Below are 10,078 nucleotides of genomic sequence, written 5' to 3'. Positions count from 1 at the left end.
GAAGAAAATGTGGCAGATTAGAATAGAACATCGTCCAGCCGTTAAAAAGGAGACGCTGTCTTGCGCAACAACAGAGATAAACCATGAGGACATTACAATAAGTGACACAAGCTGATCATACAAGGACAAATATGGCATGATTCCACGTATCTGAGGCACCTGAAGTACCCAAACGCATAGAAACAGAAAGCGGAAGGGTGGTTGCCAGGGGCTGAGGGGTTTGTTGCTGGGGGGGTAGCGAGTTTCAGTCCTGCGAGATGAACGAGGTCTCGAGACACGCTGTGCAACAACGTGCAGGTGGCAACACTGTGAGGTACATCCGGTTGTTGAGGGTAAAATTATACCACGTGATTTCACCACAATAAAGTGTAGGGGCGCCTGGGTGGCGCAGTCGGTTAAGCGTCCGACTTCAGCCAGGTCACGATCTCGCGGTCTGTGAGTTCGAGCCCCGCGTCAGGCTCTGGGCTGATGGCTCAGAGCCTGGAGCCTGTTTCCGATTCTGTGTCTCCCTCTCTCTCTGCCCCTCCCCCGTTCATGCTGTCTCTCTCTGTCCCAAAAATAAATAAACGTTGAAAAAAAATTTAAAAAAAAAAAGTGTATATTAGAAGGCACCCCAAAGAAGTGTGAGCAAGTTGTCCCCTGTTTAGTCTGGGCGGCACAGCGACCCTCAGGAGGGGACTCTGGGCGGCACAGCGACCCTCAGGACAGGGGACGCCTTCCGCTTTTAACTGGGGGGGGGGGGGGTCACTGCGAAGGGAGGTGAGGACACAGACTGCTCACCACCTTGACCACAGGCCTGTCCTGAAGCAGATTACCTTACAAACCTGAGGATCTATAAATGCAGTTCAATGAAACTGCCTGTGCATCTTTTGAAAACAAATCTGAAACTGTGGAGTGCCCCGTCCGAGGCTGGAATCGAGCCCACAGACGGGGCTCCTGCTTGCCTCCGGCCTTCCCAAGGGGACAGGTGCTGTGTCTCCACAGCAGGGGCTCCCTCAGGGCAAGAACAGGGAGAAGCCAGCACTGTCCCCTCCAGCAGCAACAGGCTGCCACTGCCCTTCGGCCTCGCAGTCCAGCTCCGGCCTCACCCAGCCCTCTTTCCTCCACGCCTGCTTCCCCATCCCACAGACTTCTCCGGGTGTTAGGTGAGCTGCTGACGGCGGCTCAGGACCCCGGCACTGCTCACGACGCCAGGCCGAAGACTCACGGCCTCTCTCTCGTGGAAATGCAAAGAGGCCTAACGGGACCCACTGTGCGCCTGGAAGTGGAGTCTGAGTCTGGGTCGTGGGGATGAGGGCCCAGAGACGGTGACGCACGCATGGCCTCTGGCCCGTCACGGAGGGAGAGGGAGGCTGCTGCTGGCCCAGGGCTGCCGGCCGCGGCTGGCGGGGGGGGGGGGGGGGGGGGGGGGGCAGGCACTGGGGTTTCTTTCTTTCTCTCTGCCCTTGGGGTCTCTTGAGGTGAGATTCCCCCTTACCTCCGGGTCCCAGGGCAAAGACCACCAAGGAATGAGGAGGTTCCACGGAATGGAAAGGTTTCAATGAGTGTCACAAAGGGACTGGGTGAGGGGGTACAAACTCCAAATCCAGCCTTTATTGCCACCGCATCAGTGGTGAGCAGGAGCGGGGGTGGGGGCAGCCCTGCTCGACTGTTCCCTGACCCACAGTCCCTGGAAATCTTCTGTCCCCAGCACACAGGCTGAGAGAAAGAGGAGAGGCCTCTGCTCCTGCTTCCGGGGGGCAGGGAGACCCCAAGCAGAGGTCAGGAGACACCCAGCATCAGGCAGAGCATCAGACGCTGGAGGGGTTGGTGGACTGAGCAGGAAACTCGCGGGGACCCCAAGCAGCCCTGAAGCCTCACAGAGGGGCCCCCGGGGCCTGCGGCTCCAGGGACTAAGACCCTTTGGGAGGCACCCCCAGACCACGACACTCTGGAGGGGCCCATTCCCCTGTTCAGCAGGAGGCGTGCGGGGAGGAGCGAGGAGGGGGGCCTGGGTGGGTGGAGGAGGCTGCGGGGAGCCCGGGAAGAGCACCAGGGGCTGGGCGTGGAGGGGCGGTGGGAGGGGTCCTCTAGCTGCCGCTCTGCTGCTCCTGCTGGCGGATAAGATTGGCGATGGGGCCCGTGATGCCGCCTATCAAGGTCCAGTACTCGTCAAAGCTGATGCGCCCATCGTGGTTGGCGTCCAGGTTCTGGATGAGCTTGTCAGCAGCCTTCCGGTTACCTGTATCCTGGAGAGGAAGTGGGGGGGGGGGGTGGTCAGCGGTGCGGAGGGCGGCAGCCACACACAGTCCCAGGACCTCCCTGGTCAGGCCTCGGCACCCCAAGAGGACCGGGGCCTGGGCGGTGGTGAGCCGCTGGTTCAGGGGGTCACTCTGAAAAGACAGAGGCCGCAGTGGGGAAGGACACCACACGAGGATCAAGACTGGGGGGGGTGGGGGCTGGTGGGTAGGCAGGGCCCTTAGGCGAGGGGACCTCACCGTCAGCATATGGTTAAGCTCTTTCTGAAGCATCTTCCGGAAGCTGCTTTTGCTGATCTTGTTCTTGACCAGACTGTGTTTAGACACGTATTTGTAGAAGTTTTCCACCAGGACCACGACGGCCTTCTCCAGCTCTGTGTAGCAGTCTGCCATCTCACTGCCTCACTCCTCGCGGGGCCTGGGCGACGAGAAGAGGGCAGGTGAGGACCCCACAGGCCAAATTCGGGGCCCCTGCCCTCATCCTCCTCCTGGGCCCCTGGGCTGGCGGGTCCTCAGGGAAAAGGCGGCACCAGGGTAAGGCTGGAGTCGGAACAGCGTGGCTGCTCTGATACAGGTGCTCGCCAGCCCAACCGCCCAGGCAGGTTCTCCAGGCCCTGCCCCAGCCCCAGGCACTGGGCCTGTCAGAGCCCCAGCGAGAGCAGGAGGCTCCCATGGGAAGGGGGCACAAGAGGGGCCCACCCCTCTGCTGTCTCCACAGCTGACCCACCCAGGGCCCCTGCCCAGGGAGCGCGCACAGCTAGAAACTGCTCGGGTGAGCCAAAGGGGCTGGGAGGCCGACAGCTATATCCCCCAGCCCCAGCATTGCCTGAGACCCCCGCCCCAGGCCACAAAGCAGGAACCTAGGCCCTCCCGAGTCCCTCCGGCCAGGCACCAGGGCAGGTTCTGCAGGAGCCCAGGCCATGGTTGTCCCTCTCTGGGAAAGGACAAGCCAGACTCTCGGCAGGCCCCCGCCACACCCTGCTAGCCTGCCCTCCCTCATACCCACCTGGAAACACACAGCAGGACTCGAGGACCCCCCCACCCCATTACCTAAAGAGGAGCCAAGCCTGCTTTTGCCCCAGCTGGAGACACGGCTGCAGCCAGCCAAAGGCCACACGCGTCACCCCCTCACCCAGGACAAAAGGCACTCACAGTCCAAGCGGATACAGCCTTCTGAATAACAGGATATGAGGGGAACAGGCGGGTCTATTCTGTCAGTCGCCGCCCATGCCCAGAGCCCCCCAAGTGAACCCCGGGCAAATGAGCCTCCCCTCCGCCCCCAAGCCCAGGAATGAGCTACAGCCACCCTGCCCGTTCGGTCCTGGCAAGGGAAGGTGGACACAGCCTCCACCCGGGCCTGAACATCCTGTGGCGAAACTCGGAAGACAGGTCGGCTTGGCCGGGCCTTGCCACGGCCCCGGCCCCTGCCCCCGGCACTCTGCTCCCCGGGCCCCACAGATGCCAGCCGACAGTAACAGGGCTCATAACTGCTGTGGGTCTCTCCCCTAACCCTCTCCTTCCTTGAGGCAAGGACAGTGTTTTCATGCAACCGTTGCGTTTACTGAACCAAAGGACACGACTCATTGACTTGAGGGCCATTTTCTAAAATCCTAGGTAAATGCAAGCTCCCAGCTTTTAATTTCTGTACCTCCCACCTGCACTGTCTGGTCCAACGGCTTCCTTAAGACAGATGTTCTATAACATCCTACCTCCTTCCAGCCCTGCTACCAGGTATCCAGTGACCCTGACCACCCTTCCAAGTTATTTCTTTTACGAGGCTCTTTCTGAACGAAGGGTGTGACCCGGAGGGACTAGGCCCTAATGTAGGAAGGGAGGAGGATAGAGAGAGAGGAGCAGGCAGGGGCGTCTCCGACGGGAAACCTGCCCTTCCCTCCCTGCCTCACCTGCCTGGCCACTCTGCTCTCACACAGAAGGATAAAGTATGGAACCAGGGCTACAGGAAACCACGTTCTTTCCCCTGTGCTCTTCGTTTATGAAGTGTGTGACTGTGAGGCTCAATGTTCCTGCAAACACCCTAATACTCACAAGTGAGAAGTGAGGAAGGAAAAAAGTTCCAATCCATGAAACTGTTCTCTGCTGCCCTTGACTGGAGAGTGCTCCAGACCCAGGGCCAGAACCCTGGATTCCGAAAGCTGCACCCACTTCAGCAAGGACTCAGCCAAGCCTACTCCCCACCAACTTTGGGAGTGGGAAAAGGGTTCAGAGAACCACCGCCCCCCCCCCCCCACCAACCCTTAACCATCCCAGACCTGTTCCCTAAGTGAGGAACCCTGCGGGGAAATAGTCCCCGAGAGGAAAGAGAAAGAAATGGGGCTGGGGTGCTGTGCCTCTGCCCCTCCCCTGGCCCACCCACCCCCTCACCACGTGTCTTCTTAGAATCTTGTCTGTCGGACCAGGGGAGCCTCCTCCGGCCCCCCTCGATCCAGGTCCCAGCCCCCACCTGGCCTCTGGCTGCCTGCCTCAACAACCCAGGTTCTCAGTCCCCAGTAATCCACCCCCCACCTTCTTGGAGATAACCATCTGGATAAGCGCTTTTCCAAAGCTTTTTCTGAAGGAAGGATGTCAGAGGGGGCTAGTCAGGTGTCATTAGCCTCCTCCTCCCTCCTTCCCCTGGGGGCCAGGAGACAGGCTCTGCCACCCCACCCACCCGCAGGCACCTGCTCCTCCCTCCGACCAGGCCCAACCAGGCGGGAGGGTCAAGCTGTCCCGCGAGCCTCTCCTAGGAAGGGTTGGCAGGAGGTAGGTCCTGGCCTGAGAGCTGGCGGGGTGGACATGTATATTAGAGCCTTCCCCAAAAGTGGGGGTTGGGGGACCACTTGTCCTCCAAAGGGCCCTCCCACCAGGAGCCCCCAGCCCTCCCCTAGTGTTTTCCTGGTCTCTTCCTTGGCTGACTCATCCTGGAGCAACCGAGAGGCCCCGCCCCCAACCCCGCCCACCTCAGCCCAGCTTGCCGACTTCTCCCAAAACCTCCAGGGCCCTGAGCCTTGCCCCTGGATCTTCGCCCCTGTAACCCCACCGCCCCACCCCAAGCCCCTTCAGTCTGGAGCCCTGAACACCCAGCACAGTCCCCCCAGTCCACCTTCTCTTCCCACCACACTTCTCCGCTGGAATCCCGAACTGTTTCCAGGTGTCGTGAGACCTCCCTGAACTTCCGTGCCTCCTGGTCACCGTCCTCTCTGGAGTCTGGCCTGCCCCCAAGCCTACGTTCGGCCTTCTCTGTGTCCCTTCCATCGACCTCAAACTCGTTCCCTCACTCCTCATCATTCATTTCCGGATTCATTCACTGATTCATTCATTCACTGAACTGGTTTTCTTGCTCACCCACTCCCTTGATTCACTCATTGGCCCCAACTGCCTTCAACATGCAGGGAAGGTGGCATCCGAACTGGGCCGGTAACTTGTCACTCTATTTGCAAGGCTGTTTCAAACTGAAGTCTCACCCAAGTGCCCCTGCCTCACAGGACTCACTGCCTGGAATTCACACATCCCCCACCCCTCCTGCTGGACAGGACAGGGTGTGCTCCTCTGGAACGTCTTCCAGACAAGTGGGGTCGGACTGAGGTGTGGACACTCACACACACTGCGGGCCCTGGCCTCACCGACAGCCACCCCTCTCTTTACCAGCTGCGAGGAAGGCTGAGCCCCACTGGTCTGCACCTCCGGAGCTCCCTCCCGAAGCACCCCTGCCCTATCGGGCTGGGCACAGGCAGACGGCGCAGGTGGCCCTGCCAGGCAAAGCCAATCAAGCCACAGCCTGCCTGGGTCCTGAAGTGGAAACAAGCCTCCGGCGCCTGCCTCCTCTCACAGGGCCCTTCCCGGTTCCTCCTGGACCCCATCACCTCCCAAGACACGGATCCCAGAGCCGGCCCGTGAGGCCCACATCCAGGTCTGACCACCCCCGACCGCCCCAAACACGCATTTGCCCTTTTTCTGTTAAGGGAGGGTCGGAGCAGCTGCGACAGAGCTCCTGAGCTCTCTGCCCCGTGGCCCAGGCCCTGGAGAAGAGCCCAGTCAGCGGCTGGGTTGGGGAGAGGGGGGTCCCGCCACCCCGTCCACCCCTCTGAAGGCCTCCCCACCTCCCAACCCCACCGAAGTCTCCATTCCCAAACCAGCCTGCGGGAAAGTTAAAAATTAACAGACCCTTCCTGCCCAGTCTCTAGCAGGGCCCCCTCCCCAGGCCCTCCTCACCGCCCCCTTCCCCGGGGCCCCCCACGCCTGCAGGACCTCTCTGGCAGCCCCAGACCTCCCAGGACAGGCCTGGGGTGCTCACCTGCCTCCCAGGACTGCCTCCTCTCCGGCAGGGCTCTGGGGCCTGGACTCAGGCACCGCCAAGCGGCTCCCCACTCAGCCGGCCCAGGACTCCTCCCCGCTTCGCTCCCAGAATCTGTCCCACTCTGGCCGTGCCGTGCCTGGCGGAGCTGGCTCGGTGGGGAGGTAGTGACTGAGCTCCCTCTGACTTGGCCCTGGGGTTGGGCCCTTGTTAAAGGGATACACACCTTTTTTAACACCCCTCCACCCCCACCCCAGAGGGAGTGGTGGAAGCTGGCAACCCCACAACCCCACCCTGCTGGCCCTGCAGGGCCTGAGCAGAACCCAGTCAATGGAGAAAGAAAGGGGTGTCACCTGCCCTGCTCACCTGGGTCACTGGGAGCCCAGTTTCAGGGCCCCCAACAGGCGATTTCGGTTAGCATTCCAGGCCAGCCTGGCTGACCACAGACTCCTCCTTGCTGCTAGGGTTTCAGGAGTAATGCCTGATTTCTGTGGGCCCCAGTCAGAAGGCAGCAGCAAAACCTGGCCCCTGGTCTCCGTCTCCCCGTTCAGACCACCAGGAGCTGACGCCCATTCCTAGGACCTGTCACGTGCAGCAGAGGATTCTTCTGCACCCCTCCAGCCCTTCCCCAGTACACCCAAGGAAACTGGCTAGTCAACGTGTGGAGGCGGCAGCTGGAAGTAGAGGGGACCCACCCGTCCACTCCGACCAGGGAGACTCCAGCTCGGGGCACTCACCCTGTGTCAAGCTCTCTGCTAAGTACTTCACGTGATGCGTCCATTATCCTCCTAACAAATCTGATTTATTTCAGAGATATTAATACCCCATTTGACAGATGAGCAAACTGATACTCTGAGAGCATGCCCAACACTCCAGAGATGGTAAGTGGCAGGGCTGGCTTCAAACCCAGGCGGGTCAGCCTGTTTCTCAGCCCCACGTTTCCCTTGCTGCCGGTCGCCCAGGGAACACCTGGGGTCATAACTGTCTGGGGTCTTAACTGTCTCCCCAGGTGAGCACACATACCCTCTCCTCCTGGCAGAGGACCAGCCCCTTGGCAAAGAAGAGCCTGTCCTCCAGAGAGGACCAGCTCTCCAAGCTCTGGGGCCTGGCACCCATCCTCGACCCAAATCCATTCACTTCTGCCGCAGCCACTGCAGCCCCACATGCCCTGTGCCACCAAGGGCTCTGCCACTCACCCAACCACCCCTTGCCCGTGGACTGAGGTAGGGCAGGTATCCAGTCAAGACAGCATCTTTCGCTTTTTCCGTTTTTTTTATTAATCACATGTTACAAAACAACCATCATTCTTTAAATGCCCAAGCACCCAGCTGGTCCTCTCCCAAAGTCACCCCCTCCTCAGCCTCCCCTCTCCAGCCTGCTCTCTCTCTTCCCCTGCCCTAGCCCAGGGACAGAGTCCTGGAAAGAGGCTGGGGCAGAGCTGGAAGAAGGAAGGCGTAGCACTGGACAGAAGTTATCATTTGGGTTGGGGAAGAGATAAGGAAGGCTAGGTTCTCAGAGACTCCTTTTAGTACCAAATATCCAGCCCCATTCCCCGCCCTCTTCTTCAAATCATATCCAGTAGCCCAGTTCCTCTTTGACCTTCCCCGCAACCAAATTACTTGGCCCTTAGCCCATCCTTATCCCTCCAGCATCTCGCCACATCCATCCCTGGGCCCACCCCATCCCCTGAGCCTCCCTCTGGTGGGGACTCATGGAGTTCCACGGAGCTCCCAAGGATGAAGTACACAGAGACCCCTGGGAAGGCTCACTAAGGACTTGAACCTTGCAGAGGCGAGGCAGGTGCAGACTGGGGAATAGTGTGGTGGTGGTGGTGGTGGTGGTGGAGAGGCGTTTCTAGGCCCACGGTCTCTAAGGTCCCCTTTCCCCAACATCCCCCCAAGAATTCCAGAAGAAGGTTTTCAACTCCCCCGGACAGGGCTCTCCAGCTTCACGCTCCTGGCTGCTTCTCCAATCAGCTCCCAGAAACTCCCAAACTCCAGTTTAGAGTCGTTACAGCTGCCCAAGTTGGCGATTTTCTCTTCGAGGCCGCAATTGCTCTGAGGGGAGGGAAGACACCACAACTCAGGGAGGCAGCACCCTTTGATCCTCCTGCCGCACCCCTGCCCAGGGGCAGGAGGCGGGACCTGTGCCTACCTGGCACTGGCAGTTGGGAAGGGCTGGGGTTGCTAGTGCCAGGGGCCGTGTGGGTGGGGCCTTGGAGACCCGGAGGGGAAGTCAGGGCGCTGCCTGGGGCGGGCCGCTCCCTCAGTACCGGCATGAGGTGGGGCAGCTGCTGGCTGACCAGGTCCCGTAGCTCGGAGGGGGTCAGCGTCTCCTTGCCACCCTCCACAGAGTACTGGTGGAAGTTCTTGATGAGGGTCTCAATGGCCCTCTCCACGTCACTGAATTCCTGGGCATCCTGAGGGCAGGGGACATCACTCGTGTCAGGGAGGCTACGTCCACCCTAGGACACCCTACCGCCCCAAGGCCCTCAAGGCCAATAGGGCAGAAGACAGCTGGGAGGCACAGAGGCTCCCACCCACTCCAGAGCCCGGCATCCAACCCGCTTCCCCCCACTGGCCCCTGCCCTGCCTGAGCCACAAGTTGGGCAAGGCTTCCACCCCGTCACCCCCCAGCCCCCACCCAGGGCAGGTCCCAGCGTGCGGCAGACTCTCTCTTCCCAGGAGGGTTCCTTGTGTATCACCCCTGTGGGTACGAGAGAAGAGTCTGGGTCTCCCGAGCAAGGTCTAGAGTGCGGGGCAAGGCCAAGAAGAGGGGACACAGACCCTCAGGGTCGGGGAGTGGAGCATGGGAACAGAAAGTCCAGGCACGAATGGGCCCACCTCAGCATTGGCTGACCGACACTGCCCCATGGTGACCGGTGTGCTCGTCCCGGTGAGAGCGCTGTTGTCCCACAGCAGGCCTCAGAGGAGCCGATGGCTCATGATCTGCCTGGAAGGAGGAAGACTGAGGGCAGGGGATGGCTCAGCATATCTTTCTCAACTGTCCCCTCTGGCTGTACCCTCAATATTCTGTTCCTTGCTCAGGGGGTCGGAGCCAACTCCATACAAGGCCTGGTTCCTGTGAAGGATCCAGGAGCTGAGATCACAGCCCCCAGACCCCCCTATTCAGAGGGAATCCTTTGGGCCTTACCTTAGATCAATCTTCCCAGTTCTTCCCACCATTCTCCTCTGCTACGCACACACACACACACACACACACACACACACCATCATTGTCCAGGACCTGGCCCCCTGCCCTTCGCCTGGCAGGCCAGGGTAGAATAGGCTACTTGTGTCCTCTGGACAGGGGCAGCCCTTTGGGTGAAAAGGCCTATGTCTCCTTACCTGCTGGCAGCTGCTGGGACCGGACGCTAGGAGTCAGCTCACCTGAGCTCAGCTCTTATACTTGGGGGCAGGGAGGGAAGGCAGAGGGCTGGGCCTCATCCCTAAGCCACCCCTGCTATTGCAGCAGCCTGGGCTGTGAGCCAGCCCTGTCGGCCCCACCCCCCATTGGCCAGAGCCCCGAGAGCCTGCCCACTCTGCCATTG

General features: G+C 60.5%; 2 protein-coding genes across 8 annotated transcripts; both read right to left on the bottom strand.

Annotated features, from left to right (window-relative positions):
- Window positions 1-1,563: 1,563 nt before the first annotated feature.
- On the bottom strand, window positions 1,564-6,735 carry S100A16 (S100 calcium binding protein A16). Of its 4 annotated transcripts, none has more exons than XM_030302915.2 (3): window positions 6,529-6,735; window positions 2,478-2,655; window positions 1,564-2,228 (listed from the first exon to the last, which is right to left on the bottom strand). In XM_030302915.2, exons 2-3 carry the CDS (start codon window positions 2,628-2,630, stop codon window positions 2,070-2,072), a joined length of 312 nt encoding a protein of 103 aa, XP_030158775.1. In that variant the 5' UTR covers window positions 2,631-2,655; window positions 6,529-6,735; the 3' UTR covers window positions 1,564-2,069. The 4 variants fall into 4 exon arrangements, with proteins under 4 accessions (XP_030158775.1, XP_030158779.1, XP_030158778.1 ...); XM_030302919.1 differs by lacking the exon at window positions 6,529-6,735 and adding an exon at window positions 3,390-3,407; XM_030302918.2 differs by lacking the exon at window positions 6,529-6,735 and adding an exon at window positions 3,288-3,378.
- A 1,049-nt stretch (window positions 6,736-7,784) lies between these two features.
- On the bottom strand, window positions 7,785-9,951 carry S100A14 (S100 calcium binding protein A14). 4 transcript variants are annotated; one of them, XM_030302913.1, is made up of 4 exons: window positions 9,876-9,951; window positions 9,372-9,495; window positions 8,801-8,947; window positions 7,785-8,585 (listed from the first exon to the last, which is right to left on the bottom strand). In XM_030302913.1, the coding sequence occupies exons 2-4, from the start codon at window positions 9,399-9,401 to the stop codon at window positions 8,448-8,450; spliced, it is 315 nt and encodes a 104-aa protein (XP_030158773.1). In that variant the 5' UTR covers window positions 9,402-9,495; window positions 9,876-9,951; the 3' UTR covers window positions 7,785-8,447. The 4 variants fall into 4 exon arrangements, with proteins under 4 accessions (XP_030158773.1, XP_030158772.1, XP_030158774.1 ...); XM_030302912.1 differs by having other exon boundaries at window positions 9,372-9,480; XM_030302914.1 differs by lacking the exon at window positions 9,876-9,951 and adding an exon at window positions 9,682-9,767 and having other exon boundaries at window positions 9,372-9,480.
- Between the last annotated feature and the right edge of the window lie 127 nt (window positions 9,952-10,078).

This window comes from Lynx canadensis, chromosome F1 (genome assembly GCF_007474595.2).
Source record: "Lynx canadensis isolate LIC74 chromosome F1, mLynCan4.pri.v2, whole genome shotgun sequence".
In the NCBI taxonomy this organism is placed as follows: Eukaryota; Metazoa; Chordata; class Mammalia; order Carnivora; family Felidae; genus Lynx; species Lynx canadensis.
Note: the sequence above shows the minus strand (reverse complement) of the source record. Positions and strands in the feature narration are given on the sequence as shown.